The following is a 27,173-nucleotide window of genomic DNA, read 5'->3' on the forward strand; positions in this document are numbered from 1 at the left end:
CCTCTTAACTAGAGTCTCTGTTCGGCTTTCGTAATCCAGGATGACAAGAGCAAGTCTGGGGGAAGGGAGGGGCCAGGACCCAGGTGAATTAGCTCCAACAAGTGTGACCTTGCTAGGGCGGCTAGCACACCCTTCTGCCATCGCCTCAGCTAAGCTCAACTCCATTTCCACAGAGCGAGGAGTTCTTCCCCGTGACCATTCTCTTTGGATAGGGCAAGGGCCAGGAGGCTGGACTCACTGGAGGGCCTATCAAAGCTGGATTTCAAAACATTTTTGAGCTGAAAAAACCTGTTTGCAGTGATGGGGGAGCCTGGCAGCAGTAGTTGGAGGTGGGGGCCATTTCTGGGAAGTTAAGCAAAAGGCAGGCCAATCCTCTTAAACCAACTCACATGTTTTATACCTGAAAACCCTTCAGCTGAAGGCTGTGTCCCAGGTCTTCTGCATCCTGCCCCTCCCTTCTCTGACCTAGGTCCCCCCAAACGCTTAACTATTAAGTTCCAGCTGCAAACCAACCCTGGCCTATTTCCTTCTTCCCCAAAGATCACACCCGAATGTGAAAAGGACAGGTTTTGTTTATTAATAATTAATAATGCACCTTGAGCAGCCCAGGGCTGAAATGTTGAGCGAGGGGTGGAGAGGCCTGGTTTGGGGCTTGGGGAGAGGTTGTCTGTGCAAATTCCCAAAGGTCTTTCATCTCCTCTCATACCAGCTGACCACCTTAGCTCTGGAGGAGACATCTCCAGATTCTGGTGACTGGGGACATAGTTCTAATGGAACCTACGAAAATTCTGGGGCCCTCGTTTTAGGAGGGAGCCATAGGCTTGGCGGAACTGGCGGTTCATGGCTGCATAGAGCACAGGGTTGATACAACCGTTGAGCCAGGTGAGGTTGGCAGCAAGCATGTGGACAACCCGGGGAGCCCGGACCTTGGCATCCAGGATGTTGAGCAGCAGGAAAGGGATGTAGCTCAGGGAGAAGCAGAGGAACACAGCAAAACACATCCGAGTCACCTTCCCAAACTCTGATGGAGAGTCCTGAGCTCTCTGGGCTCTTTTAGTTGTCCTGGCTTTGGCAGGCTCTCCTGGAGGACTTTTCTCTGCCATTTGCTTAGCTGCCTTGTTGTTGCTCTTGTCCCCCACTGCTGATGAGTCCCCTTCCAGGGTCTGGGTGGTGGCAGCACTGACTGGCTCAGATGAAATCCCCTCGCTGTGCCCTCCTGATGCCAGCCCACTGTCCAGCTCCCGGAAACGACCAGGCGTGGCCTCACCTGTCCCAGCCACGTTGTTGGAGTGGATGCTCGCCTGGCGCAGCTTGTACTGATCCAGCGCCTGTGCTGCTCGCTTCACCTGGCGGTGGATGAGGCAATAGAAGACGCCGACACTGCTGAGCCCAACCACAAAGTAGATGCCCATGAGGATGGTGGTATAGGGCCGGCCTCGAATGCGATCAAAGCTGCAGGTGCAGACTACGGGCACCAAGACATAGATTGGCCAGAGGGGAGCAAAGCTGGCCACACCCACCACCCAGGTGCTCACCAGGGCGAGCACGATGCCCTTGGCACTGAAAACATGGGGAAAGAGCTTCGGGTGGGCAATGAGGAGGTAGCGTCCCAGGGCGATGAGGCAGAGGGTGAGGATGGAGACAGAGTTGGACGCAAAAAGGAGGAGCCCAAAGACCCTGCAGAAGGTGGCACCAGTGCGCCAGTGCAGGTGGAGGTAGGTGTCCACAGAGAAGGGCTGGAGAAGGGTGCAGTAGAGCAGATCGGCCACTGTGAGGTTGGCGATGAGCAGGTTGAAGCGGGTACGGAGACTGGGCTGGATGGCCAAGGCCAGCAGGGTGAGCACGTTGCCCACAGTGCCTGTCACGGCCACCACCACGCCCCAGCTAACTGCCACATAACGATAGCCCAGCACCGACTCATGGTAGCAGGAGAAGTTGGCATCAGAGGTGTTCCACATGATGGAGGCTGAAAGGGGTGGGGTGGGGGGAAGAGGGAGTCAGAACCTGACCTTGAACTTAGATCGTTCTCTTTTTTGAACGAAATTTTATTTATTTATTTATTTATTTGGCTGCTCTGGGTCTTAGCTGCAGCACGCAGGAAACTTTGTTGTGGCGTGTGGGATCTTTAGTTGCGGCCTGCGAAATCTTAGTCTCAGCATGTGGGATCTAGTTCCCTGACCAGGGATTGAACCCGGGCCCGCTGCATTGGGAGCGTGGAGTCTTAGCCACTGGACCACCAGGGAAGTCCCTAGATCCCTTGAATAACTCTGGGCTCCTGAACATCTGAACCACTCCAGGATCTCACCAGCCTCCTGAGCCATTCACAGGCCTCTTCATCCCAAGATCCCCAACCCCTTCCTTTCCCATTTTCAAAGATTTTCCCAAAGTTTTATCTAACTTTAATTTCTGTCCACTCCGAGCTCCCAACCTTTTCAATATCCATCCAGATACTCTCAGTAACCCCAGCACCCTCCGACCTTTCTAACTCTTCCCCTGTCCCTTAAGACCACCCAGGAGTCCCCTCTCCTCTGTATTCAGGAGAATAGTACCCTCTGTCTGTAGTCCCAGGCCTCAGGTTTTTTTTTGTTTTTTTTTTTTTTGCAGTACGCGGGCCTCTCACCATTGCGGCCTCTCTCGCCGCGGAGCACAGGATCCGGACGCGCAGCCCCAGCGGCCACGGCTCATGGGCCCAGCCGCTCCGCGGCATGCGGGATCCCTCTGGACCGGGGCACGAACCCGTGTCCCCCGCATCAGCAGGCGGACTCCCAACCACTGCGCCACCGGGGAAGCCCCCAGGCCTCAGTTTTTTTCTGTTTTTACCACCTGGGAGATGAGGAGACAGAGAACGTAAAAGTACACCCACCACCAAAGTACTCACCTGAGTCTCCCAGCCTTCAAATCGCTCTCCGGTGGAAGATGTCCAACTCATTCAAAGAGCAGTCCTTTCTGGTGGGCAGTCAGGCTTCAGACAGGAGGCGCTCTGCTCTCCTGTCTCCTATTATACTAGACGGAGAGAACAAGTAACTCCCCAGTTACACAACCTCAGCCACTTCCTCCCTTGCTTCCTTCCTTGCCTCTCTGGTCCTACTCACTTTGCCTTAGCTAGTGAAATCTGGGCTTTTCTGTTGAAATTTCCCTGTTACTCACCCCAAAGCCTTATCACTCCTTCAGTTCTCCTTCCTGAAACCCAAGCTCTGTTTCCTTCCTCTCTTTGCACGGCAGGACACCTATAAGATCATTGCTGAGAATTGCTGGGACAGGGAGACAGAGCATCAGAGTATCTGGGCCACTTCTCAAGGGGTCAAAGGACAAGACCAAGTTCTAGGAGCAACTCTAGGCACCCCAGAAGTCTTGAGTTTGTTTTGGGAGAACACTGCCTTCCCTCTCTCCAGAACTTGGAGATAGTTCACATCTGACAAAGGATTCAGATGAAGAAAGGTGGGAAATGGAGCATCTAGGATGCTGGCTTCCCGCCCCACAGGGCCTCAGGCTCCCAATCATTGGTTCATTCATCCATTCACTCACCAAAAACGTATCGAGTGTCTACTATGCATTGGACTCTGAGCTAGACCCTGGGATGGTGCATGGCCTTGTGAGTAGTCTAGGGGAGGAGACAGATATGTAAATATATAAAGGCCTAATTGGTCCTCTGAAGCAGCTGTCAGCAAAGTTTGGCCTTTGGGCTAAATCTGGCCCACTATCTATTTTCATATGGGCCATGGGCCAAGAATGTTTTCTTTCATTTTAAAATGGTTACCCGGGGCTTCCCTGGTGGCGCAGTGGTTGGGAGTCCGCCTGCCGATGCAGCGGACAAGGGTTCATGCCCTGGACCGGGAAGATCCCACATGCCGCGGAACAGCTGGGCCCGTGAGCCATGGCCGCTGAGCCTGCGTGTCTGGAGCCTGTGTTCCGCAACAGGAGAGGCCACAACAGTGAGAGGCCCGCGTACCGCAAAAAAAAAAAAAAAAAAAAGGTTACCTATGTAGGTACCTACATAATACCCTCAATTTTACCTCTTGGCCAATACAACCTGAAACATTTGCTATCTGGCCCTTTAAGAAAAAGTTTGCCGACCCTCTGTGAAGTACATCAGAGACTTGGAGAAAAGAAGCGAACTGCCAAGGAGGGGATCAGGAAAGGGTTCACAGAGAGACACCTGAACTGGATTGTGAGTGATGAACAGGAGTTTTTTGGGCGGATAAGTAGAAGGACATTCTAGATAAAGGGAACAGGATGCACAGAGTCACGGAGGTTTAGGTAGAGGTGAACAAAGGATGTGAAGGAGGGGCCAAGAGGGAAGATCCTGGAGAGGTGAGTGGGGTCAGAATCAAGGAAGGCCTTGTGCGCCATGCTGAGGAGCTGGGGTTATATCCTGGAGGAGATTTACGCTTGGAGAGCTGTGAGTAAGGAGTGAAAGCCTGCAGGCCAAAGGGAGAGAGACCAGTAAGGAGGCACCAGTTCAGACAAGGGGTGGGCAGGGCCTGAGTTAGGGCCAGGGCTGGTTTGGTGGGCATGCTACCTGCGCGTGTAATCGCACAGGGCCTTGTGCTGAGAAGGGTCCAGTGCTTGAGTTAATGCTCTGCAGTCAGCCTTGAGATCATTTTTGAACACTTTGCTTTTTCGTTTTGCACTGGGCCCCACAAATGATGTAGCCGGTCCTGGTTAGAGCGGCGGTTGTGGGAATAGAGAACAATGATCGGGATCCGTAGGTCCTTAAGAGGTCAAATAGGGTTTATTATTTATTTATTTATTTTTTTTGCGGTACGCGGGCCTCTCACTGTCGTGGCTTCTCCCGTTGCGGCGCACAGGCTCCAGACGCGCAGACTCAGCGGCCATGGCTCATGGGCCCAGCCGCTCCGCAGCATGTGGGATCTTCCCAGACCGGGGTACGAACCCCTGTCCCCTGCATCGGCAGGAGGACTCTCAACCACTGCGCCACCAGGGAAGCCCAAATAGGATTTATTTAATGACTCATTAGATAAAGGGTTAGGAAGAGGGAAGGCTAGGAAGACTCCCAGTTTTCCAGGTGGATGGTGGTTCTCTTAATCAATGAGATAGGGAATGTGGGAAGCATAGCAGGCTTACGGAAGGAGGTAAATAATGAATTCAGTTTTATACCAGATTTGAAGTACCTGTGGGACATGCTAATATCTCAGCCCCTCTAACCCCGATTTCTTCCAGCCCCCCCACCCCACATGTGATCGAGCCCCGGCTTTTCTCATTCCACTCTCCTATTCAGCCACTCCTGCCCCTCAGACTTCTAGATCTCCAGTGTCTTTTTTTGAGCTAGATCGACCTGAAACAAAACAAAACACACACACACAAAAACCCCCCAAACTCCTTGTTGGGTTCCATTTCTGAGCCTACAGCAAACTCCCCCCAACAACTTCATAATTGACTAGCTCAGGAGGCCCCTCTTCCCCCTCTCCTTCCTCTTTGACAGTCGTCATGTCATCCCATCTTCCCTCCCCCTTTCTTCAGCAAGACTGAGAAGTGGGTAGAGAGGTGGAAGTGAGCAAAGAGAATGCAACTCAGGATGGGCCCATGTAGAGACTGGTCTGGCCTTTCTTGTTGAACTTCTGCTGCCCAGCTGGACTAGAGCAAGGGGGGGGTCACAGAATCACTGGCTGCTCTTGTGAGTGTGTGGTCGAGTCGAATTCTGAAGACAGAGAAGAGACCCCTTCCCCCAGCATCACGTGGGAGGCAGTGAGCGATGTGTGCTCTCTTGTCCCATAGACCATTTAGGGAACCAGTTGAGAAGGCACTCTAGCATATCTGTAAATGGCACGGTCCCAACACTTTAGTCATGGATCCATCCATGAAGTCTCAATGAACTTTTAAGAGACCCAAACCTGCTTATTTTGCAGATGGGGAAGTTGAGGTCTCGAGAGGGTAAGGACTAACCCTAAGGTCACTGTTTACATGGGGGCCGAGCAGAGCCTACAGCTCAGATTCCCAAGTCCCTGCCCCTACTTATTCCCATGCCTTGAGGGTTGCTGGCGTGCGTTTCCCACCAGAGGTACAAAAACCTGGATTCTTCCTTTGTCTGAGACCGGGTCTAGACCTGTCTGCCTAGAATCTAGAGACACGCACTGGAGCCTAGCGGTCTCCTTTTCCATGTCGTTGGCGCCGCCTGGTGGAGTTGCGGCGAATTCTCAACAGCCGTGGCTGCAATCCGAGACCTGGACTCGAAATGATTCCCCAGGGCCAAGTTGACACTTGAGCTGGGCCGGAGTAGGCGTGAGTGGGATGGGGAGCTCTGCTCACTTTGCGCAAGCCTCGGATCTTGCCTCCTCCCAGCCCCGTTTTCCCGTCCCCCTCCTTCTTCTGGCCCTCTTTCCTGTGTGCCCGCCCCCCCCCCCCCCGCCCCCCGTCACCATACACATACACTTCTGATGGAATTGCTCCCATCTCAGCGGGCAAAGATAGAGTCTGAGTCTGAGGGACGGAGGGCAACGAATCCAGATTTTATTGTCAGGGAGGGGGAAAAGGGAAAGACGTGGGCTGGGGGCCGGGATTGCTACATCGTCAAGCATTAAGAGTTGATGGGGAGGGGAAGGCCAGTGGGGGCCTGTCCCCCTCCCGGGTCTGTGCTGGAAGGACTGACGATACGGAAACCACAAGGTGGGGTGGGGAGGTCACGACCCCGCCCGAGTTGTGCAGTGGAGGTGTCTGGTGGGAGGGGACAGCCATGAGGTCTAGGAGCTGGGATGGGGTAGGCTACAGACTGCAAATCCTGCGGAAAGGGGCGGGGCGGGGGCGAGGCTTCTATTGCTTTTTGCTCACAGTTTTGCGGAAGGCGAGGCGGGGGTGGGCTTGGACTGGACACCCCTTGCCCCCCTTGGTACCCCTTGGGCGATGGGTGCTGGTGAAAAGAATGGAATCCGGACTGGGAAGGAAGAAGGTGAGGGAAGGGTCTATAGGGGCATCTACTTGGTCCCACCCAAGTGCCAGAGATGCCACCAAGTGCTGCCCGTGGGCCCGGCTAGACCTGGGCTGGGGCGTGATGCGGGGCGGGCACAGTGAGGTTGCAGGCGGTAAAACCAAAGTGCTTATGAGGGACCCAGGATCCCGCCTGCTCCCCTCCCCCTGCGGAGGACGGGGGTGTTCACGGAAGCGCTTCAGTTTGGGGGTAGGGGGCCGGAGTCCCAGAGTCCGCTTATTGCCAAGAAAATCCATTTCTGCCCCCTGGACCCCGATCATGGCTTGTGAACCCCGTTTTGTGCTAGGTTTGGGGGGAAGGGCTGGATGCACATGGCTTTTGGGAGGGGGTGTCTCCAAGGGGGCCCGGGGGTGAGACAGCCCCCCCTTTTCTAGGGGAGAGGGAAGGGCAGGGGGCGGGGTTCCCTGAGATCTGGGGTGTTCCCCCCCTTCTGAAGCCCCCCTCCCCCGCTACCCCTCCCCTTTCCTGGAACCCCGTACCTCGGGGTGGGGGGGGAAGGAGAGAGATCATTCAGGGAGTGCCGGGAGGAGGGACGGACTGGGAGCCCGGAGGCCTGGGTCCCGGCTGGAGGTGGGGGGTTTGAATGGGAGGGGGTTCAGGGTTCAGGTCAGTAGGGGGAGAAGAGGATGGGTCCGTGCGCAGTTCGGATGGGCCCGGGGGCCGGGTGGAGCAGGGGGTGGGTGATCGGCGGTCCCTGGAGAAGAGGTGCGGCGGGAGCCGGGCGCAGAGACAGCGGGGAGCCTGCTGCCGCTGCCATCACCGCAGCCACCGCGAGGGGGCTGGGGAGCAGGCCTCCGGCCAAGGACTTGGGCAGCTCCTTGGAGAAAGTCAGAGTGCCCTGCAGGGGGGAGAGGGGCGGGGAGAGGGAAAAGTCCTTCTGTGGCCCCGCAAACTCCACCTCTCCCAGGGCCGGCCGGCATCCCCTCTCCTCCCCGCTCCGGTCCCCGCCCCTAGGACGAATTCTCCATCGCCCAGGCCTCACCGCCAGCTCCCCGGCGCCCCTGGGCTTCTTGTGACGGCTCAGTAGGGGGTTGGGCTTCCCGGCCACGCCATCTCGGTGCCGCCGGCTGGAAATGTGCTGCAGGGACCAGTGGGTGGGGGGCTGTGAACCACGGGGAAAGGAGCAACCGCCAGGGAGCGGAGTGATCGCACCTCAGCACCTGGCCCCGCCCCTTCTGTGGCACCAAAGGACGAGCCTGAAGAAGAGTCTCACCCAAGCTCCCTGTCCCCCCTCCTCCCTCAGCAGGTGCGCTCTCCAGAGTCCTCGGAAAGGGCCTTGGACCCACCTGTTTCAGTTGGACCTCCGAGTTGACCTTGACATTGCAGATCTCACAGTGGAAGGTTCGGTCCTGGGCAGGGGCCTCTGGTTCCCCGGGAGTGGGAGGCCCCAGCCGAGGGTAAGCTTTGATGGGGCCCAGTCCACTTCGGGCCTCCAGAATCGTCTTGTGCTTAGTACCTGGAGCCCCCAGAGGGCGGGAGGTAAGAGGTGGAAAAAAATTCTCCAGGCTTACTACGCCTCAAATATCCACATTTCCAATTACTATATTGGGGGGGGGGGCATCAAGCGTGGGGGCTTTCCAAGGCCCTTGGGACCCTTCCAGACACAAGGTGGGTCAGGGGAGAGTCACAGTTACCAGAAATAGGGCGGGGGCGGGGAGGGAACCGAGAAGGTCAGGGGCTAAGGAATGAGGGAGATGATTAGGGAGGGAGATAGGCTGGTGAGTCTTCGAGGGTCCAGGGATGCTGGAAGCCAGGAGGGTTAGGACATAGCGAGCAGGAGGGGATGGGGACAGGGGAGTGGGCGTGGGGGAGGGGAGCCCATACCTTTGTTATGTGCCTCAAGCTGGGACAGGGAGTTCACTGCCACCTTGCACAGAGCACAGTAGAGCAGCCGCTTGGCCTTCTCCTCCTCTTCCTTGCTTCCCCCAGGCAGGGAAGCTGGGGCTGGAGTCCCCCCTTCACCCTTGGTCACACCCTGACCAGTCTCCGGAACACTGGGAGGGGATGGGGAGCCAGGCTGTTTCTCTGGGGATCCTGGGGCTGGACCCAGTCCATTTTCCATGGAAACTGTCACTGGGGGAGAAACATAGGGATCATCCCAGATGGCTTTCGGAGAAGATTCTTTATGTGGAGGAGACCTAGCCCCGTTTCCCGGAGGGCAAGGGCCCAGGAGTCCCCACCCTGTGACAGCACGCATGCTCTCATGCCCTGGACCAGAGCCAGATGTGGTCCAGCTGCCGCGGGCTGGGTGTGAGCCTCCAGTGCCCGGCTCATTCTCCATGAGCTGGGAATGGCCGAGGGGTCCAGCCCCACCAGCCTCCCCTCAGCCAGGGTGAAGCTGGCAGCCAGCCTGGTGAGGGGGAGAGGGGCACGGAACAAGGAACCTCCCCTCCGAGGCCTGCCAGCCAGCCTGGGCTTCCCGCCCGGCCAGCCCCTTCTCAAGAGGCCTGCCCAGTCCCCAGGGAGGCATGCCAAAGAACTCTAGGAAGGGGCAGAAGCGAGGTGAGGAGAGGTTGGGAGAGACAGGCACAGACATGGCAAAAGGGAAACAGAAACAGCAGAACCAGAGAGGGAAGAAACAGGGATGTGGGCTGCTCTATAATTCATGGCTTGATTAAAGATGCACAGGCCCCAGGCCTCAGCGCTGGGTTCTGGCCTCTGCACAGGGGAAACTCTAGCGCTCCCATTCTTGCTCCAGCAGCTGATCCAGTTTCCGGGTCAGGGGGAGGCCGGGGGTGGGGCTGGGGAGCTGGTGGGAGGGGACCTCCTGAGCCCTGCCAGTGTCCATTTTGCTGGTCCATCCTGTGATCTTTCCTTTTCTTTTCTCTTCCTCATTCCTGACATCACTTATCTCCATCCCAACCCAGACAGCACACTCACATCTCTATCTGGACGGAAGCTCCTGGCTTCCAAAAGCAGGGCAGGTCTCCTTACCTCCTTAGGGAGATACCCTAGGAACTAAGTGAGGTAATATGTATCGAGCACCTAGAACAGGGCTAGACAGAAAAGGCTAGCTACACCGCCACCATCATCATCCCCCTTTGACAGAGACATTACCAAGTTAACCTGAGATGTTCAGGCTGAGAAGCAGCCAGAACACAGAACTCAGCTCACCCACTCGCCCTGTCTGTGCATCCCCGAGGGACGGTGTGTGTGTTTGTGTGTGTACGTGTGGTGAGAGTGGGGCCTGCTTCCCAAGCTGGTGGTGCAGCTCCTTGGTTTTCTTTCTCCTTAGGGTAGGGCAGGAAGGACAGGCAAGGACAAGGAGGACATGGGGAAGTCAGGTCTCTCTGGAGTTGCCATGACTGACATCTGATGTAATCCCAGGATGGGGGTGGCTCGGATCGTCCGTCTTGATGTTCCTTCTTTCCAGTTTCTTGGCTGGGAGTTAAGGTTGAGGATGGCCACCAGCCACGAGGGAGAAAGAATCTCAGAGTTGCTTTCTGTAAACCCGGAAAAGACCTCACAGATCTTCAAGTCTCACTCCCTCATTTCCGAGGGACAAAAAACTCTGGCCCAGAGAGGTCGAAAGATCTACCCAAGATCACCCAGGGAGTTGCCTGGGTGTCCTGGGCCCAGTCCTCCCTGGGGGGAGCCCCCATGGGCAGGCCCTCAGATATCCTGATTCTCTCCCCTGCCCCTCTCCCCAAGATGAAATGGTCTCTCCCTGGATTTGGTGGTTCCCTCTTTCTTGAGGAAGTTTGCCAGGTAGCCTCACCCTAGCCCCTGTCTGAGTCACTGGGAGGTGGGGAGGACAGACGGTGGGGACTCTGCTGAGAGGAGCTGGGGCAGCAGTGGGGGTGACAGGATGGAAATTTTGCGTCACTGGCTTTGGCTGCAGGACTCACCTTGGGTGGGGCTGGGGTGGGAGCTGAGGAAGAGAGAGATGAAAGCAGAGGAGAGTTCTGGGAACTGGGGACAGAATGGAGGAGACAAGTTCAGTTGAAGGATGCTGCGGGGGAGTCAGACATACCTGGACGGGGGGCTACACCCTCTCCACTTGGGGGCGTGCCGCCTGGGGGAGCTGGATCTCCTGCTTCCCGGACGCTGGGCTCCCTGCCTCGAGTCTTGGCAGCCTCGATGCCTTTGACTCTTCGGGCATGGCGATTACCCTTGTAGTGGGCCTCAGCCTGGCTCTATAGGGAGGGAGGAAGAAAAGGGAATCTGAGATCGTCTTTCATCTAAACGTTCTCCCCATGGAGCTCCTTCAGGTGCTGGGGTGGCCTCAGCAGGCTGCACTTAACCTCTCCCTACACCAGGGAGAGGTAAAACCCCATGTCGAGGACCCTGGTTACTCAGTCGCTGGGAACCTGGATCCCCACCTAGCCCAGGCTCTACCCCACCACCACACCCAGGGCCTGCCTGCTGACTCAGGCTTCCCACCTTGTCCAGGGGTGAGGGAAGGGGACCCCACAACTATAGGAGAACCCTAAATGGGAGGGGCCGAGCAATCTAGCCAGTCCGCATCCTCTTCGACCCCCGGCCTTCTATGCCTGTGTCCCCTGGCCCCAGGATCCAGCCTTTGCTGCTCCTGGGACTCCCACCCTCACGCTGGGAGTCCCAGGAGCTCTGCAGCCTGGGCTGTACCCTGACTACTCCCCTCTGGGTCTCATTTTCCCTGAAGCCTCTGCGGACACCCTGGAGGACCCTGGCCCCAAGCCCAGCTCTGGAGACAGAGAGAGCAGCAGAGACAGCTGTCAAAACAGAGGCGCTTGGTGGGGGAGGGGAGGGGAGGGCAAAAAGAGGAGAGGGCTCTTTACTATTGGCCCCTGGCCCCTCTAGTCTCCCACCCTCCAGCAGTGAGCAGAGCCAGGGTTGGGAAAGGGGATGCCTGGGGTCGAGGTCAAGGGGAGGTCTAAATCTGGGTTGGTCCTGGCTCCACCCCACACTGTGTGCACCCCCTGCTAAGAACACACAATCCTGGAACCACAAGGTCACCCAGACAGGCAGTAAAGTAGAAATAAAAGGTGTGGATAGGCAGGAAAAGACTGACAGCCCAGGGGTGGGCCAGGGGTGTGCAGAGCCTGGAGGCATGGTGTGGCACGTGTGTGTGTGTGTGTGTGTGTGTGTGTGTGTGTGTGTGTGTGTGTGTACTGGGTAGAGAAACAGAACATGCTTTCTTTTTCCTACTCAGCAGAATGAGGCTCTGCTGTTTTTCTCCAAAACTTCTCAGAACCTGCACGCCACAAAGCCCCCTCTAGACCCACACAAAAGTCCCAAGGGAGCCTCCGAGGGAGAAAACCTGGGAGGCCAGACACCAAGGTTCTGAGTTTGGGGTGGCTTCTCCCATGGGAGAGGCTTTCCCTTGGGAGAGCAGTGGGGGCCAGGCCTTGTGTGTAATTTGGAGGGAGGATGGCGGAGAGAGGAGGAAGCCAGGAGGTTAGAGGGAAATGGGTGAGCCGGGGAGGAGTTTAGCAGAGGCCAAGGAGGGCACAGGCTCTGCAGGGAGCCAATGACGTAACTCAGCCCTGTACCCAAGACCAGAGGACCAGAGGCCACACTCCCACCCAGACACAGATGGCCACCTGTGTTCCAAGAAGTTCGGAGCCAGGGATGCCTCAGTCCCCAAGGGAGGGAGGGGTCAGCCTTAGAGGACTGGGCTATATACTTCATGTCAAAATATACAGCCATCTCTTGTCCCTCCCGAGTGCTTTCCATCAGCCCTGCCTCTCCTGCAGTATCCCCTCATATCCCCTTAATCCCTGCCCCTCGCCCAGAGCTCCCAGACCCTGCCCTCCCCTAAGATGCCCCTGGTCGTCCCTGCCCCAGCCAGTGGATGGGTGAGCAGCTGGGTTTCTTACCTGAGAATTGAAGCGGATCTGACAGACATTACAGGAAATGATGGGCCGCTTGGTCTTGAGTAAGGGTCCCCCAAACGTGTGGGACAGTACAGCCTTCTGCACAGGGTCCATCTGTGGAGGCAGGCTGGGGTGAGCCAGGAACCCCAGCACAAGCTCATGTCCATCACAACCCCACTGGCAGCAGCTGGGTTGAACCAAAGTCCCCAGAGCCTCCTCCCAATCCCCCAGCATGCCAGAGGGCTCCGAGCCTCAGCTCCCTGATTCCCTCCCAGCCCAATCTTCATAGCACTGGAAGGGACCTGAGAGATCCCCTGGCCCAGTGCTCCCATTTGACAGAAAGTAGAAGTGGTTTGCCCAAGGTCAGAGCATGACTTAATAGCAGAGCTGGGACTCGAACCTGGACTCGTCTCCATCCGTTATACCATGAAGATCAAGCTCTGTCACCTTGACCTTTCTCCTGGGCTGATCCACCAGAGGCCCACTCAGGAAGTCTCAAAGCATCCCAGACCCTAGGGCTCTCAGCTGAAGCCTTTTTCGGCCTCCTCTCTGGGACAAGACCATCAACCGAGCCAAGCTTCTGGTCCCAGGAGGCAGATATTCCTAGCTTCCCACCTCTGCGCCCCAGGTTGCCCTGACACACTCATTCCCTGGACCTCTTAAAAGCAGTAGCTTCTAGAGGGAGCAAAAGAACCCGGGAGAGAGTAGGTGGCTCCAGCGGGAGTCAGTCGGAGAACGTAAGAAGCTGGGCTGGCCTGAGGCAGCCCCGGGGATCTTCTGAACTCCCTCCCCTTGGTCACAGGGCTACGGGGCTGGGAGGGATCAGGAACGGCCTCTGCCCCCACCCTGGGTCAGCAGATGTCTTTGCAGTCTCCTGCCAAGAGTTCACATGAGGCGGGAAGAGGATGGGAATTTCTGTCTGAGGCTTTCTGCGATGAGGATGAAGCCAGGGGCCTAGAGGCATGAAAACTGCCTCCCTGCCCCGTCCTCCTCCCTTCTGGCCCCCAGGCGGCCAGGGAGAGGCGAGCCTGGAATGCAGCTGAGGCTGAGAAGAACTGGGTGGTGGCTGGGATCTCTCATAAGCATGGAACCAGATTAGAGCTGAAACCTTATCTTCTAGGTGGAAGGATCAAGTGAAAAAAAAGTTGCTGGGGGTACCCAGCTCCTCAGCTGAGGCCCTCCCTGCGCCCAGGTCTTCATGACTCCCCAGGAGACACTGGTGAGAGACAGGAACACGGAGCAGGGGGAAGAAGGTGGTCTGGAAAGGGGCTTTAGCATCCCTGTGAAATGCGCCATCCCATTTGGCAGTGACAGAGGCAGGAGCCAGGTTCAGATAACCAGTCTGACAGACCAGTGTCAATTTCCTGGCCTGCCGTTGGCTGGAAGCAGCCCCTCTCCGTGGCTTACTCTTCACCTCCTGGAAGCCCAGGTCCCTTTCAGGGAAAAGCCAAACAGGGGAAGACTGGGTGTGTCTGTGTGTGTCTAGGCAGTCTATGATCAATCTGTGCAGGGGTGGAGTGTGAAGGCGTGTCACGTGCTGTGTGTACATCATTTCTGTATCAACAGTTCTGTGTCAGGGGCTCTGCCGAAGCCATGAATGGTCAGGTTGTGCAGTCTTCAGCTGTGTGTTTATCGGTGTGAATGTATGATGTGTCTGGCAGGAAGACAGACCGAGTTGGAGACAGGCTTTAATCAGAAAGGGGAGACAGAGGTTGCACTCAGCTCCCAGCCTCCGGGCGACAGTCCTCCCTAACCAGGGACCCCCCCCAACTCTGCCCCAGGGTTCTCCATAGCCCCTGGATGTCCTCACATGCTGGGTGGGGAATGGAATTCAGCCCAAACAGAAACCCAATCTGGGCCAGGAAACCTAAGTCGATGAAAATGGTAGGGAGAGAGGAGTGGGATGGAGAGGGGAAAGCAGAGGTCCCTGGCTCTGTCTGTGCCCCACCCCAGGACCCCAGCCTGCTCCCCAGAGTGGCTGAGGATCCAGTGCCCTGAGGATGACCTGTGAGCTGACTGTCCCAACATCCATCCCCTGCAAATTGGTCCCTGTCCCGCTTGGGTCCTTCCTCCAGGTGAGAGCCTTTTCCTTTGCACAGCCCTCTCCTCAGGCTTAAGTCCATAAACACCAACTAGGGGTGGGAGGTGGGCAGAGAGGAGGGCGGCAACCCAGTCAGGTAGGTCCTTCCCACCCTCTCCTCCGGGAACTGAGGAGACACCAGGCTGAAGGTGAGGGTTCCTGGGCCCAATCCCTGCGCAGGTGGAATATGAGCCACTGAAGTGCTGCTCCAGGCCAAGGTCAAGAGGCCCTGGTGACCTAGATGAGGGCTCTCTGGGGAGGGGTGAAGGCCAGCATCTCCCAGAGCCCTCTCACTCCAGAGCCCCTTCCCTAGGATTTTGGCCTAGACACTGTCTGGAAAGGTCCACAAAACAGTCTCCTCCCACCTGCCCTCCAATAGCAGACATGAAAGGGAATCGCTCTCCTAAGCTGGGGCAAAATGAATCAGGAAGGGCAAGGGGGAGGGAAGGGGGAAACCAGATCAGGAACACCAGGAGGGGCTATGATTATATTTCCTTCCATTGCCCTTTATCTGATGGCTCCGCTGCCCCTGTCTGACCACCACACCACCTCCCCGCCCCAAATAAAGGCAAAAAGGGAAGGGGGATGGAATCTCAGGGATGGGAAGACCTGAGGGACAGGAAGGATTGAAACAGGAAAGAGAGGGAGCTAGAGAGTGTCTAAAGAGCAGGTGGAAGCTGGTGGGGGAGGGATGCTAGGAAGGGGACTAAGGCTGAGATGGGGTCAGGGCTGCATAAGGGATCTGACCGGCGGCGTGGCAATTTGAGGGTAGGTGCAGGACCTGATGGGAAGTCTGAAAATTTGGGGGACTTCAAGGATCTGAGAAGCAGAGGCCGGGGTATCCAGTATGGTGGCAGCAGTCTGGGGGGCGCCAGATGGGATCCGGAGATTGGTTGGGGCCGCGCCGGTCGTGGGGGATGGGCCGGATAACCCGAGGACCAGGCGAAGGGAGAGGTAGGGAGCCGGGCAGGGGCGGGCGGGGATGGGGTGGGGGGGCGCTGCGGCAGCGGCGGGAGCCAGGGAGAGAGGAGGGGCCGGGTGGCTTACCCTGCGGGACCCCGGGGGACGCGGTTCCATGGCCCGGGGTGGCGGACCCGGGAGGGGAGGCCGAGCCTGGCAGGGCCGGGCAGGCCGGGGACGCGGCGCTCGTTGCCCGGGTGGCTCGGGGCTGTGCGGCCGGGCCGGCCCGGAGAAGGGGAGGCGGCGCCGGCCCGGCCCGGAGCCCGCCCCAGAGGCGGGGCCGAGGACGGGGGCGGGGATAGGGAGCTCGGGAGGCTTGAAGGGGCGCTAGGGCGAAAAGAAGAGAGGACGGGGTGTCCATGTCCAGACACTCGTTCCAGAAAGACCTGGTCCTGGCGAAGGGCCCCTCGGCCTGGCGACGGGGCATTGACCAGATGCTCCACTGGGCTTCCTCCAATGGGGACCCTTGCTGGGTCCAGTATCCCTACCAGTGGCCGACCCTGTTTCTCTAGCTTGGACCTTTCTCCTTTCTTTCACCCCTTCCACCCTCGCTCTTCTGCTGACAGCTTCTCTTTCGAGTCCGCAGACGACCCTTTCCCTGCTCCCTCTGCACACGACCCCTGTGCTCCTTATACATGTTACTTCCCCTACTAGGGATGCAAGACCGAGCCCAGGTACCCAGGTGTCAGGCACTGCTCTCTTAGTGACTCCTCTGAACGGTGGAGCTGGGGTCGCCCAGGGCAGAAGCGACCTCAAACTGGGGACATCATCCCTAACCTCTTCCCACCTCCTCCTCTCGCCCGCCACCTGCTGGAGAACCAGGTTCCCGAAGGGCTTATGCTTCGTGCACTTGCTGCCCTCTGGCGGTAGAGTGGGGGCAGCACTGGGGGACGAGGGACAGGAGGGCAGAACAGCCCACTGCCCCAGACACTTCCTTATCCTCTCTGGATAGGTCCTAGGATTCCGGCTCTCTCATCTCCGGATCTCATCCCCTCCGTTCCACCTAGGGCCGAGAGATGAGCGAAGCAGGGGCCTGGATGTAGAGAGAGGCTGTCTTTGGGAGACAGTGAGGGATGTCCAAGGGCAGAGGGACGCATAGTTCAGGGAGGGGTCTAAGGGATAGGAATTACCCGAGTAGGAGACATCTGGAAGTATTAGTGCAGGGAAGGAGAGACTCTTCCGTGAATAATAATACCATCACCACCACCTAATGTTGACTGAGCCCTTGGAATGTGCCAGCGTCTGGACTGAGCTCTTTGCGTGGATTATCTAATTTAATCTTTACAACCACTATTATAATAGTAAATACTATTATTATCTTCATTTTATAGATGAGGGAACTGAGGTTTAGAGAGGCTAAATAATTTGTCCAAGGTCATAAGCTAGTAAGTGGCTGAACTGGGATTTGAATTTAAACCCGGGCGTTCTGACTCCAAAGCCCTGTACTTAACTGCTGCACAGTACTGCCAGGGCATGTCTGCAGCTTTTCTGCAGTCCTCATTCCCCTGCAGAATTTGGCACTATTGATGCAGCCTGCCACACTCTCTCCCTTGGCTTCTCCAACTCTATAGGAACTTGGTTCTGTCCCCACCCCGTCCTGTGGCTCCTTCATTGCCTTTGCAGGGGCCTGCCTCCTCCTGTTCCTACTGCCTAATTCTGCTTATTACCCAAGGCTTGGGCCTTGGAAACTACCTTTCTCTCTCTGATCCTCTATTAAATAAAACAATGAAATAACGTAATAATCATAGCAGCTTACACTGATTGAAAACTTACTTTGTGCTAGGTGCTAGGCATTATGATTATGTAATACGATTCTCACAACAACCTTGCGAGTTGCTATTACTGTCTTCTTTTACAGCTGATAAAATTGAGGTTCAGAGTGGTTAAGTAATTTGCCTAAAGTCACACAGCCAGTACTTTTGGAAAATCAATTCAAATCCTGCCAGTCTGATGCCAAAGCTGGTATCACTCAACACCTGGCCACACTCTCTCCAAGCTTATCCACTCTCATGGCTTTAAATAGCTCCTCCCCACTAGAGGCCGTGGAGCCATGAACCTGGGGAGTCAGAAACTTGGGATTATCCACGTGAATCAACTAAGTAGCTTTGTGATCTTGGGAAAGTCACTTAACCTCTCTGGGTCAGTGTTTCCTCATCTGTAAAATGGGTACAAAGATAGGAGACCCAAGGTTAAGTGTAAATCAGGTATGTAGACTAGGGGGAAACTATTCCCAGCACCTTCTGCTCCAGTCACACCCAGTCAACTGCAGTTTCTCAAGTGCTCTTTTTTAGCCCTTGTTTCAGTCTGCAGTGTTCTCTGAAATCCCTTTTAAAATCCTACTAATAGTTCTTCAAAGCCCAAATCATAACGTCATCTGCTCCAGCTTCAATCCCTTTTTCCTCTGCTGTTTCTTTTTTTTTTTCCTGCTCAGCTCTGGTTGGTCCCTCACCACATCCAATAAGTCTTTCCTGACACCCCCTTGGGCTCCCCTACAAGCTACCTGCCTCCAGCACAGCTCTTCTCACACTATAGGGTAAATGCTAAGTTACTGTCTTTCCTACTACACCGTGAGCTCTCCAAGCACAGACTGAGTCCTGTGTCCCTGATACCAGTGCCTAGCACATAGTAGGTGCTCAAAATTTTTTTTGTTCAATTGAATTTTTGTTAGTGTCTCTGTCACAATATTTATAACCCTTCCTCTGTTTTGCATTGTAGATCACTGCATACACATCTATACTTCTTTCCTGAATATAGCGCCTTTAGCATGGGAGAATGTCATATTTACCCTCATGTCTCCCTTTTATCTAGGACAGCGCCTTCCTGATCGTCATTACTCAATTTTCTCGTCTGTAAAACGAGGATAAAATGACAGCTACCCCACAGAGTTGCTATAAAAACTGAGATATGAAAAATGCTTTGTAAACCTCAAAGCGCATTGCAAATGTTGGTTTGGATTCTCTGGGAGGAGTTTGGAGGAAGCAGCAGGTATAAAGAGAACTGTATTTGGAGTCAGATGCTCTGGGTTCAAGTCATACCTTAGGCACGTACTGCGTCCACTTAGATAAATCCCTAAACCCTCTGGGCTTTAGTTTCTGTCTTCCAGTATGTCAAACTGGAATAATAATGTCTACTTTGTTGGGTTGTGGTGAGGATTAAATGAGATCAAGTATAGAAACATCTACTGCAGGGAATTCCCTGGCAGTCCAGTGATTAGGACCCCACATTTTCACTGCTGAGGGTCTAGGTTCAATTTCCTGGTTGGGGAACTAAGATCCCACAAGTCACACAGTGTAGGCAAACAAACAAACAAACAAAAACCACACACACACACAAAAACACATCTGCTGCAGTGCCTGGTGCGTAGTTGATGCTCAGTACGTGTTTGTAACTGAATATGGTTTGATGGTGGGTTACTTGAATTGAATAAAGCTGACTTCCCCCAAACCTTTAGCTCCAGCCCACTCTCCAGGACCCAGATTCCAACTGTCTGCTGGACATTTTTGGCTCAACGTCCCACTGGCCCACCAACTCGCCATGTCCTAAAGTGCGTTCAGCAGCCTCACCCCAGGCCAGCCTCCTCCTCTAACCCCCTGTCCCTGGCAAGGTGAGTTCTTTCTCCCGGTCACAGAGGCCTGAACCCCGGAGTCATCCTTGACTCATCTTCTCTCCCCTACCCCCAAATCCTGGTTGGTCATCGTGGCCTGTCAAGATTTCCTTGGAAAAACCTCACCCACCCCGCTTCCTTCACGCACTCTTCCGATGCCGCGGGCCCAGTCTGGCTCTCCAGGTTCCCCTGCAGGCCCTTATTGCTGGGACAGCCTCCTAACTGGCCACCATCCTCCAGTCTCTGCTCCCTTCCATCCAGATGCCCCACTCACCTGCCTTAAACACTGCCCCTTCCCACTCACTCTCCTGCTCAAGAATGGATAATGCCTCCCTACTTCATAGTGATTAAATCTAGACGACTTTGCCAGCCCTCCAAGCCCTACCCCACTGACCCTACCCTATCCACCCAACGGTGGGCTCCAGAGAGCTGCAGCTTACAAACAGCCTGCTTGTGCCCTTGAAGAGTCTCTCTTTCCACCTCCCTGTACTCACTACCACCAGTCTAGGTCTTGTGACTTCTCTCGATGGTGGACTGAATGAGATGATTCATATAAAACACCTAGCACAGTGTCTGGCCCATAGCCGGATTTCAGCAAATATTAGTTATTATTGTTATTGTTGTCAACAGTACACCAGAGAGCCAACAACACTTGTAACTGACTAGAAGTAAAGGAGATGGGGCCCTAAGAAGACATAAGGAATTAGATACAAGAGGAGAAGAGGGCAGGGACGGAAGCAGCGGGGGTGGCAGAAGGGTGGGGAAGGCAGGCAGGCTGCTACTCACAGTGCTGTAGTTGCTGAAGAGGCCCAGGGTGGGTGCCGGCTCCAGTGGGAAGGGCAGGATCTGCTTGAGGTCCAGTGGGGGCTGCATGATGGGGGGCTGCCGTAGCAGAGGGAGGGGCCCTGCCCGGCTCAAGCTGCCTAAAGACCAGAGAAAACATCATGTGGGGCAGGAAGGCTGAAGCTCAGGAGCCCAACCCAAGCCTGGCAGTCCCACTTCCCAGCTGGGGGCCCACACTCAGAAGCGTGACCCCCACCACACACACTTCCCCTGCTGGCTGGCTCCGGAGCAATGGAGCACGGTGCCCTGTGGGCCTGGGGGAGGGCGCAGACCTGTTGTTCTTCCCTTCTGGGTGATTTTCACTTCCCCCTTCTCCAGCCTCCCTCCCCCAAGACCTTTAGGCATTTTACAGACCCAGGAAAATCACAGGCCTTCTCTGCAGGCCGCCTGCTGGACCACAAGGACTCGGGAGTCCCACGCCCCTGGCTACTCCCTTCCTCTGGTTTTGCTTTCCCCCAGGGAATCCCAGAGGCTAAGTCTTACCCCAGGGAGAACTGGCAGGTGACTGATTCATCCCACTGCTTAAAGAGGAATATTGAGGCCTGTATTTGGAGGAGGGCTGCTGGATCTCTCATAACTTTGGCTCCCCAAAGTTATGATTTTGTCCCAGTCGTAATTCTTAATTAACTGTCGATGTCTCGGGGTAGGAAAGTGGCATTCGATCTGGGAGGTGGACTGCCTGTGGCCATTCTCAGAGCCCCTTCTCCCCACCTTCCTGTCCTCCCCAGGTCCCTCTGTCAGCCGCGGGAATGTTCAGCTCAGGCTCTGCGGGAGGAACTGCGACCAGTCCCTGGGAGGGGAATGCCTGGGTCTGACCCCAAGGGGAACTGAAACTCCACTACCGTCCCTGAAAGCTTCTCCTCCTGCCCCAGAGCCGTGGGAGGAGCCCTGCCAGGCTCCGCACGGCTGGCCCCTCTGGGCTTCTGCTGGCCCAGCTCCCTTCTGCGACTTCTCTGTCCACCAGTCAGGGAACTCTGGCTGCCCTTCATGGCTCTGGCAACCCCCTGCCAGCAACAGGGGTCCCCAGGAACAAAGGCAAACCCAGGAGGCTGCAAGCTTAGCCCCGTCCTCCCATGACCTTACTGGGGCAGAGGGTCCCCCTGGGATCCTTTCCTACTCCCTCCAGAGACGGCCCCTTTTCATACCTTCAGTGTCTGGTGCCTGCTGCCCCCAGGCAGTGGCCTGGCCCTGGCCCCCCAGGGGCCTGGGCCTGACAGCGTCCCCTTCCCTTGGTTCTGCCCCCTGCCCCCTCCCTTGCCAGCCTCCCCCCCAGTCCAGTCAGTAGAATCAGCCAATCAGAGTCCTGGAAAAGTGGGGCAGAGGGGAGGGCGGGGGAGCAGGGATTAGGGGAATCGGATGCGAGAGGGTGGGGGTGGGGAGGGCTCAGGCACAGCTGGGGGCAGGGAGCTGGTCCAGGAAGGTCTGGAGGGGTCTGTCTTTTCCACCCACTGCTCCGACTGGGCAGCTAGGGTGCCTGAGGCAGAGAGGGGTCAAGGCTGCTGGGAGCTTGGGCTGCAGACATCTAAGGGTTGAAGGAGAAGGCCAGGATGCTTGGCTTTGGCCCTTGGACAGCTGGGGGTCTGTGTGTCATGTCCGTTCCCTCCTCTGCCACCTCGGGGTTGAGATGGGGTAGGGGGAGAGGAGAGAGAGAGACAGACAGACAAAAGTGAGTGAGATAGAATGGGAAAGACTGACAGAAGCAGGAACAGGCGACTGAGAAAAGGGACATAGACACTGAGAGAGAAGAGGACAGGGGACGATGGAGAGATGAAGAGAGTGAAATGAGAGAGAAACAGAGACACCGCTGAGAAGCTGGACACAGAGCTAGAGACGAGGGCAGAAAGACCAGAGAACAGAGAACGAGAGAGGGAGAGAGGAGAGAGTGGGACCGACAGACTGATGGGGCAGGGCGACCATCTCCCCTTCCCCTCTGTCCACCCATGGCTTCTCCCCTCTGTGCCCGCCTCCTCCTGTCTGGCACACAAGGCCAGGGCAGCCTTAACGAGCCCCAGGCGGCATCAGGAATGGTGAGAGAAACCTGAGCACTCCCAGAGCCCCAGGCACCCAGCACCCACCCCAGGCAGCTGGCCCGGGGCTCGTGCTTGCTCCGGCCCCAGAGAGGGAGGCAGCTCAGCTCCTTGACCCTTTCCTGGCTCTGAACTCTCCAGGCCCCCACCCCTCAAACAACCACCTCAGAGGAGAGAGGTGAGTTCCACAAAAGGCAACAGAAGAAAAGAATGTTTTCAGGTAAAGCACTCTGAGTAGTAGCACATGTAACCTCTGAGGTAACTATTCTATGGGGTAGCTGCTGCTAGTTTTTAACCATCTGACACTCGAAGAAACTGAGGCTCAGAGAACTGAAAAAGACTCGGCTGACGTTACACAGCCTGTAAGTATCAGAGCTGGGATTTCCATCGAGGTCTGCCACCCTCTTTCTCTGCTACGCAACCCCAAAGGGCTCCCATTTAACCCTGAATTCAGCAGAGATCTGAGAAAGGCTTCCATCTTGTCCAAGGAGAGGACAGGGAGAACAAGTTCCATGTACTTCCTGGGGTTGGAGGAAAACAGGTAGCAGCCCGTGAGTTCCCTCTAGCCAGCAACTCATCTTTTCCACTGACAGGAGCCCTGGGGTCGGGGGAGGGAAGGGGAAGTGGGAGGAAGGAAGGAAGGATGCAGTGAGGCAAGGAAGCAAAGTGGGCAACTGGAGATTTATGTGTCTCTTTCCCAGATTCCTGGGTCCACTCCACTGAGATCAGAGGTGGGAGGGGGCAGATGGCAACTTACGGGCCATGTGGGGAGAAACTGGGCCCTTGGTGTCAGGTAGCCCACGCCTCAGTCCCCTCTCGGCCATCCTGAGAATAATAAGGGCCCACTGTATGCCAGGCGCTTTACATATATGCCCCCCTGCGGACGGCTCTACTGCTCACTAGCTGGGTGACTAGCTCGTTTCCGAAGCCCCTCTGTCTCATTTCTCCTTTGTCAAATGAGAGCAACGGTACCTGCGTTGTGGAGTTGTTGAAAGGATTGAACAAATCCATGTAAAGTGCTGGCCTGCCACAAAGAAAGCTCAATAAATGTTTGCTAAATAAACGAATCCTCATCTTATAGATGACTGTCAGCTCAGAGAGGGGGAGTTAATTGAGCAAAGTCACACAGCTAGTGAGGGATTTGAACCTGTCTGGCTGGCTCCAGACAGGGCTTTCAGGCACCACACTTTCCTAGCGATGGAGGGGGAAAAAGGCAGGAATATAATAAGGGCTGTGAAGGAGGAAATCCAGGGCTTCATATGGCTAGGTGAGGGCTTCAGGTGGGTTTGGAGGAGGAGGTGGAGAGCAAACTGGAGTGTGTGTGTGTGTGTGTGTGTGTGCGCGTGCGTGCGCGCACGCGTGCGGGTCTGCACACCATGTCAGGTGTGACAGGGAGGAGCTGAGGCCTGGCTGGGACAGGCCACTCCAGAGGGAAGCTCATTAGCTCCAGCAGATAGAGCCCCACCCAGCTCCGTGGGGAGCTGCCAAATGCTTTATTAAAGACAGTTCCCAACCACTCTGGGGGAGGTGAAGTCTCAGTCCCTTGGATGGATGGCTGTCTGTTCATTTCTGCACCCCACCTGGACCTAGGCACTTTGATCCTGCTCCGGTATCCCCCCAGCACCAGGCCACAACCAAGCCAGGTCTGACTCCTTACTCCTTCCATCCCACTCAGAGCTCGTCTTTTCCTTCCTCTCTTCCCCAGAAATTCTGGCCAGGTGGGAGTCCCAGTCCCTTGGCTGTCTCCGGTCGGGCCTAGGGCCTGAAGCCCCTGTGGCAAAGAATGGGAGTGTCTGCCAGTGAGCTGGCTCTGGGAGCAGCAGCGTCAGGGTAGGAACAGGAGCCAGGAAGGATGTGAGGGTAAGGCTGCAGGTTAGCGTTCGTCTGGAGATTGGGCCGCGATGAGATTCAGATCCCAGAGAGGTATCGGGGATAAGGTTGCACGTAGCGTTAGGGCCCAAGGTGGTGAAAAACATGGGGTCAGCACTGGGTTAAAATGGGAATTACGCTCTGGGGCCAAAGGAGAAACGAGATTTGCGTCTGGACTGGAATCTCATCTCTAATCCATCCCCTTTTCACTTTGGGCCTTTTGGCCTCTTCTAACCCCAGAAATGCCTAAAACTGGGGGATTAAGGGGAGAGCCTGGAACCCCTAGATCTTGCCTTCTTGACCAAGTCTCAGGTATTTGAGGTATTTGTCCCCTTCTGCTGCAATTTCCCCCTTCTTGGCAGGAGGCCGGCTGAGTGCTGGAAAGGCTTTGAAGTCAAAGATGAAAGCAACAAGGGGATGATTATGAACAACTACTCAAAACATCATCCCTAATAACCCCGGGGGAGATGTGGGCGGGGGCAGGGCCTAAAGGGGGGAGGTGGCCAGGAAAGGCAGAAGGAAGACCCCTGGGGAATTTTCCCCGGCCTGATGGGAAAAGCCTCCCTCAATGCCCCCGCCCCACACACCACACCAAGGGCCCAGTTGGAGAGGAGGGTAAGCAAAGTTCAGAACGGTGAACCTGAGTCCAGAGCCACCACCTTAAACCTGGGCCCACAGTCTAGCTCTTGGGCAGGCAGGCTGGGCCTCACCTGCCGGGCAGAGCACCTGCACACAGATTCAGTGGACCTCAGCGTTCAGAACCTGAAAACCTTAGAATGGGCCTCAGGCCTGGCCGGGAGCTGCCTCCCTCTCGCCTTCCTTCGTCAAAGAGGGTTAAGGTATGTGGCCCGCCAGGCTTCCCACCCCTCTGTGGGCTGGGCACAAGGAGGGAGTTAATCGCAGTGTCCTCAGGGAGGTGTGGTGGGCGTCCAGTTGGTGGCCCCTGGCATTCCTCCTGTGGTGGGATCTTGGGCTGGTTCGAGCAGGTTCCCGAGGTCCTCTCCAAGGCCTACTGACCAGGAGAAGCACGACTCAAACTGGCCTGTCCTGGACAAGCATGATGTTGCCTCTGGGGCCCGTGCCCAGGCTGGGGCCAGGGTGCAGGGATTGCACAGGTTGGAGGAATGTGGAGCCTGTGCTCTGGGAACCTGAGTCCAAGTGTGGTGGTGGGGGTCACGCCAGGGTCGGGACAGTCTTCATAGATGGGCCTGGAGTCTCTTTCCTGCTAGAGACACTCTTGGGAAGAAGGCAGGCAACCAGTCATTCGTGCCTCTGTTGGCTCATTCATTTAATGGATTTGATGGGATGCCAGGTGGAGAGGGGCAGATGTAGAGGGGTAAGAGCAAGGAGCTACAGGAGTGGGGGGGGCGAGAAAGGGGTGGAGGAAGGAGGGCAGAAGGGGAGAGAGCCACCTAGTGGGAGTCAATAGGGGTCAAAGGAAAGAAGAAAAGCAAGAGTCAAGGGGGCCCCAGCAGAGGGCTGAGGTGGGAGCCAGGCGAGCCCTGGGGTGCCAGCATGCAGCCAGGTGTCCCCGGTGGGGGGCAGGGAGACCACAGGTGTCTGGGCCTGGTGGGGGGGTCTCCCACCACAAACAGGGCCCAGGAACCGGCCTAGCCAGGACAGAGGGCAGAGGTCAGAGGTCAGAGGACAGAACAGGCCTGTGGACTATCGTGGAGGCAGGGGCCTGGAGCCCGACTGATGAGGAGTCCTTTCCTCCCCCTCCCGGGGCTCCCTTCCCATGTAGGTCATGAGGCTGGGGTGGCTGTGGCTGAAGGGATGTCAGAGCCCCGCGGGAGTCTCCCTCCGCCATCCTTGTACTCCCCGGGGCCCCTTCCTCTGCTGGTGCCCCCGGCCCAAGGCAGGGGTGGGGGTGGGGTGGGGGAGGAAGGAAGAAGAAGGCAGCCGGGAAGGAAGGGCCCAGGCAGCCAGAGCACGGAGACAGAGGGGCAGGTCCCGGCGTGTTGGGGCAGGATGGCTGCGGAGACAGGATCCGAGCCGCAGGGGCCCTGGGATGGACAGTTTCCCACCCCTTTTTCTCCCCAGACCCCTTATCTTCAGCCCTCAGGTTCCCACCTCCCACCACACACCTCGAAGCTACACCCACCATCTTCTCCCCCCGCCCGCCCCTCACTTCCTCCTTTCCCTCTTATCCTGGGCCCAGAAGGATGTCGGAGTGTTTGAGCTAAGGGTGGGGGAAGGCCCCGGGGCGGGGCGGGGGGGGGGGAGGGGGGGACGGGTCAGAACCTTTCGCTCAACTCCGCCAGGCCAGGACCAGCCCCTCCCCCAGCCTCTCGTAGACTGTCATATAATATTCATGAGCCTCATGAATACGCAATGTTCTCATTACGGGGCGGGGGTCTTACTCGGCTCTGTCTCCCCCTTTACCACTCCCTGGATCACCGGGAGAAGTGGCAGTTTGGGGAAGAGGGAAAGAGGGGGCCCCAGATGTGGAGCCAGATGAAGGGGGAGGGGGAACCGGTGGCTGACGGGCGGCCGCAGTCACCGCGGTGCGGGAGGTTGGGGGGTGACCTACTGAGAGGGACCCAGGAGCCTGGAGCCGCGGAGCCGCAGAGCCCACTCACCGAGGATCATGCTGGGGACCCAGGCGTCCGCGGTTCCGCGTCGCTCTGTCCCGGGGGCCGTTCTGGCCGGGCTGGGGGTACGGGGGGTGGAGTCGGGGGAGGAGCAGAGGCCGACCGAGGCGGAGCGGGGGCGGAGCCCGCAGCAGGTGAAGACGGGAGGAGGGGGGACCCGGGCACCCAGGGCTCCAGGAGAGGGCGTCCTGGCGGCTCCTTGTTTCCTCCCGCTTTCTCTTCTACTTGCTGCCCTGGGTCTTCTGGATTTACGGTGTCACTGCAGCCAGGGCTGGGGGAACAAGACATCTAGAGGACGGTGTGTGTTGATACAGGAAGCTGGAAACTAAGATGCCTGGGATCCCGGGAAGGGCTGAGTCTGAGGGCGGGAAGTCTGGTCACAGGCTGATATGGGGTGGGGAATGCCTAAGTACTCTGGCGAGGGATGGGGCCTGGCTGGATGGGACACCTGAGTC

General features: G+C 56.7%; 2 protein-coding genes across 5 annotated transcripts; both read right to left on the minus strand.

Moving 5' to 3' along the window:
- Positions 1 to 763: 763 nt before the first annotated feature.
- On the minus strand, positions 764 to 2,759 carry GPR84 (G protein-coupled receptor 84). Its single transcript, XM_060026258.1, has 2 exons — positions 2,621 to 2,759; positions 764 to 1,966 (listed from the first exon to the last, which is right to left on the minus strand). Exon 2 carries the CDS (start codon positions 1,956 to 1,958, stop codon positions 768 to 770), a length of 1,191 nt encoding a protein of 396 aa, XP_059882241.1. The 5' UTR covers positions 1,959 to 1,966; positions 2,621 to 2,759; the 3' UTR covers positions 764 to 767.
- Positions 2,760 to 6,450: 3,691 nt separating this feature from the next.
- ZNF385A (zinc finger protein 385A) lies at positions 6,451 to 26,796 on the minus strand. Of its 4 annotated transcripts, none has more exons than XM_060026259.1 (8): positions 26,707 to 26,796; positions 20,172 to 20,308; positions 12,745 to 12,855; positions 10,917 to 11,079; positions 8,768 to 9,016; positions 8,230 to 8,399; positions 7,926 to 8,021; positions 6,451 to 7,781 (listed from the first exon to the last, which is right to left on the minus strand). In XM_060026259.1, exons 1-8 carry the CDS (start codon positions 26,714 to 26,716, stop codon positions 7,551 to 7,553), a joined length of 1,167 nt encoding a protein of 388 aa, XP_059882242.1. In that variant the 5' UTR covers positions 26,717 to 26,796; the 3' UTR covers positions 6,451 to 7,550. The 4 variants fall into 4 exon arrangements, with proteins under 4 accessions (XP_059882242.1, XP_059882243.1, XP_059882245.1 ...); XM_060026260.1 differs by lacking the exon at positions 26,707 to 26,796 and adding an exon at positions 21,374 to 21,462; XM_060026262.1 differs by lacking the exon at positions 26,707 to 26,796 and having other exon boundaries at positions 12,745 to 12,868; positions 20,172 to 20,284.
- Positions 26,797 to 27,173: the final 377 nt, after the last annotated feature.

The sequence above is a fragment of the Delphinus delphis genome, chromosome 11 (assembly GCF_949987515.2).
Source record: "Delphinus delphis chromosome 11, mDelDel1.2, whole genome shotgun sequence".
Taxonomy (NCBI): Eukaryota; Metazoa; Chordata; class Mammalia; order Artiodactyla; family Delphinidae; genus Delphinus; species Delphinus delphis.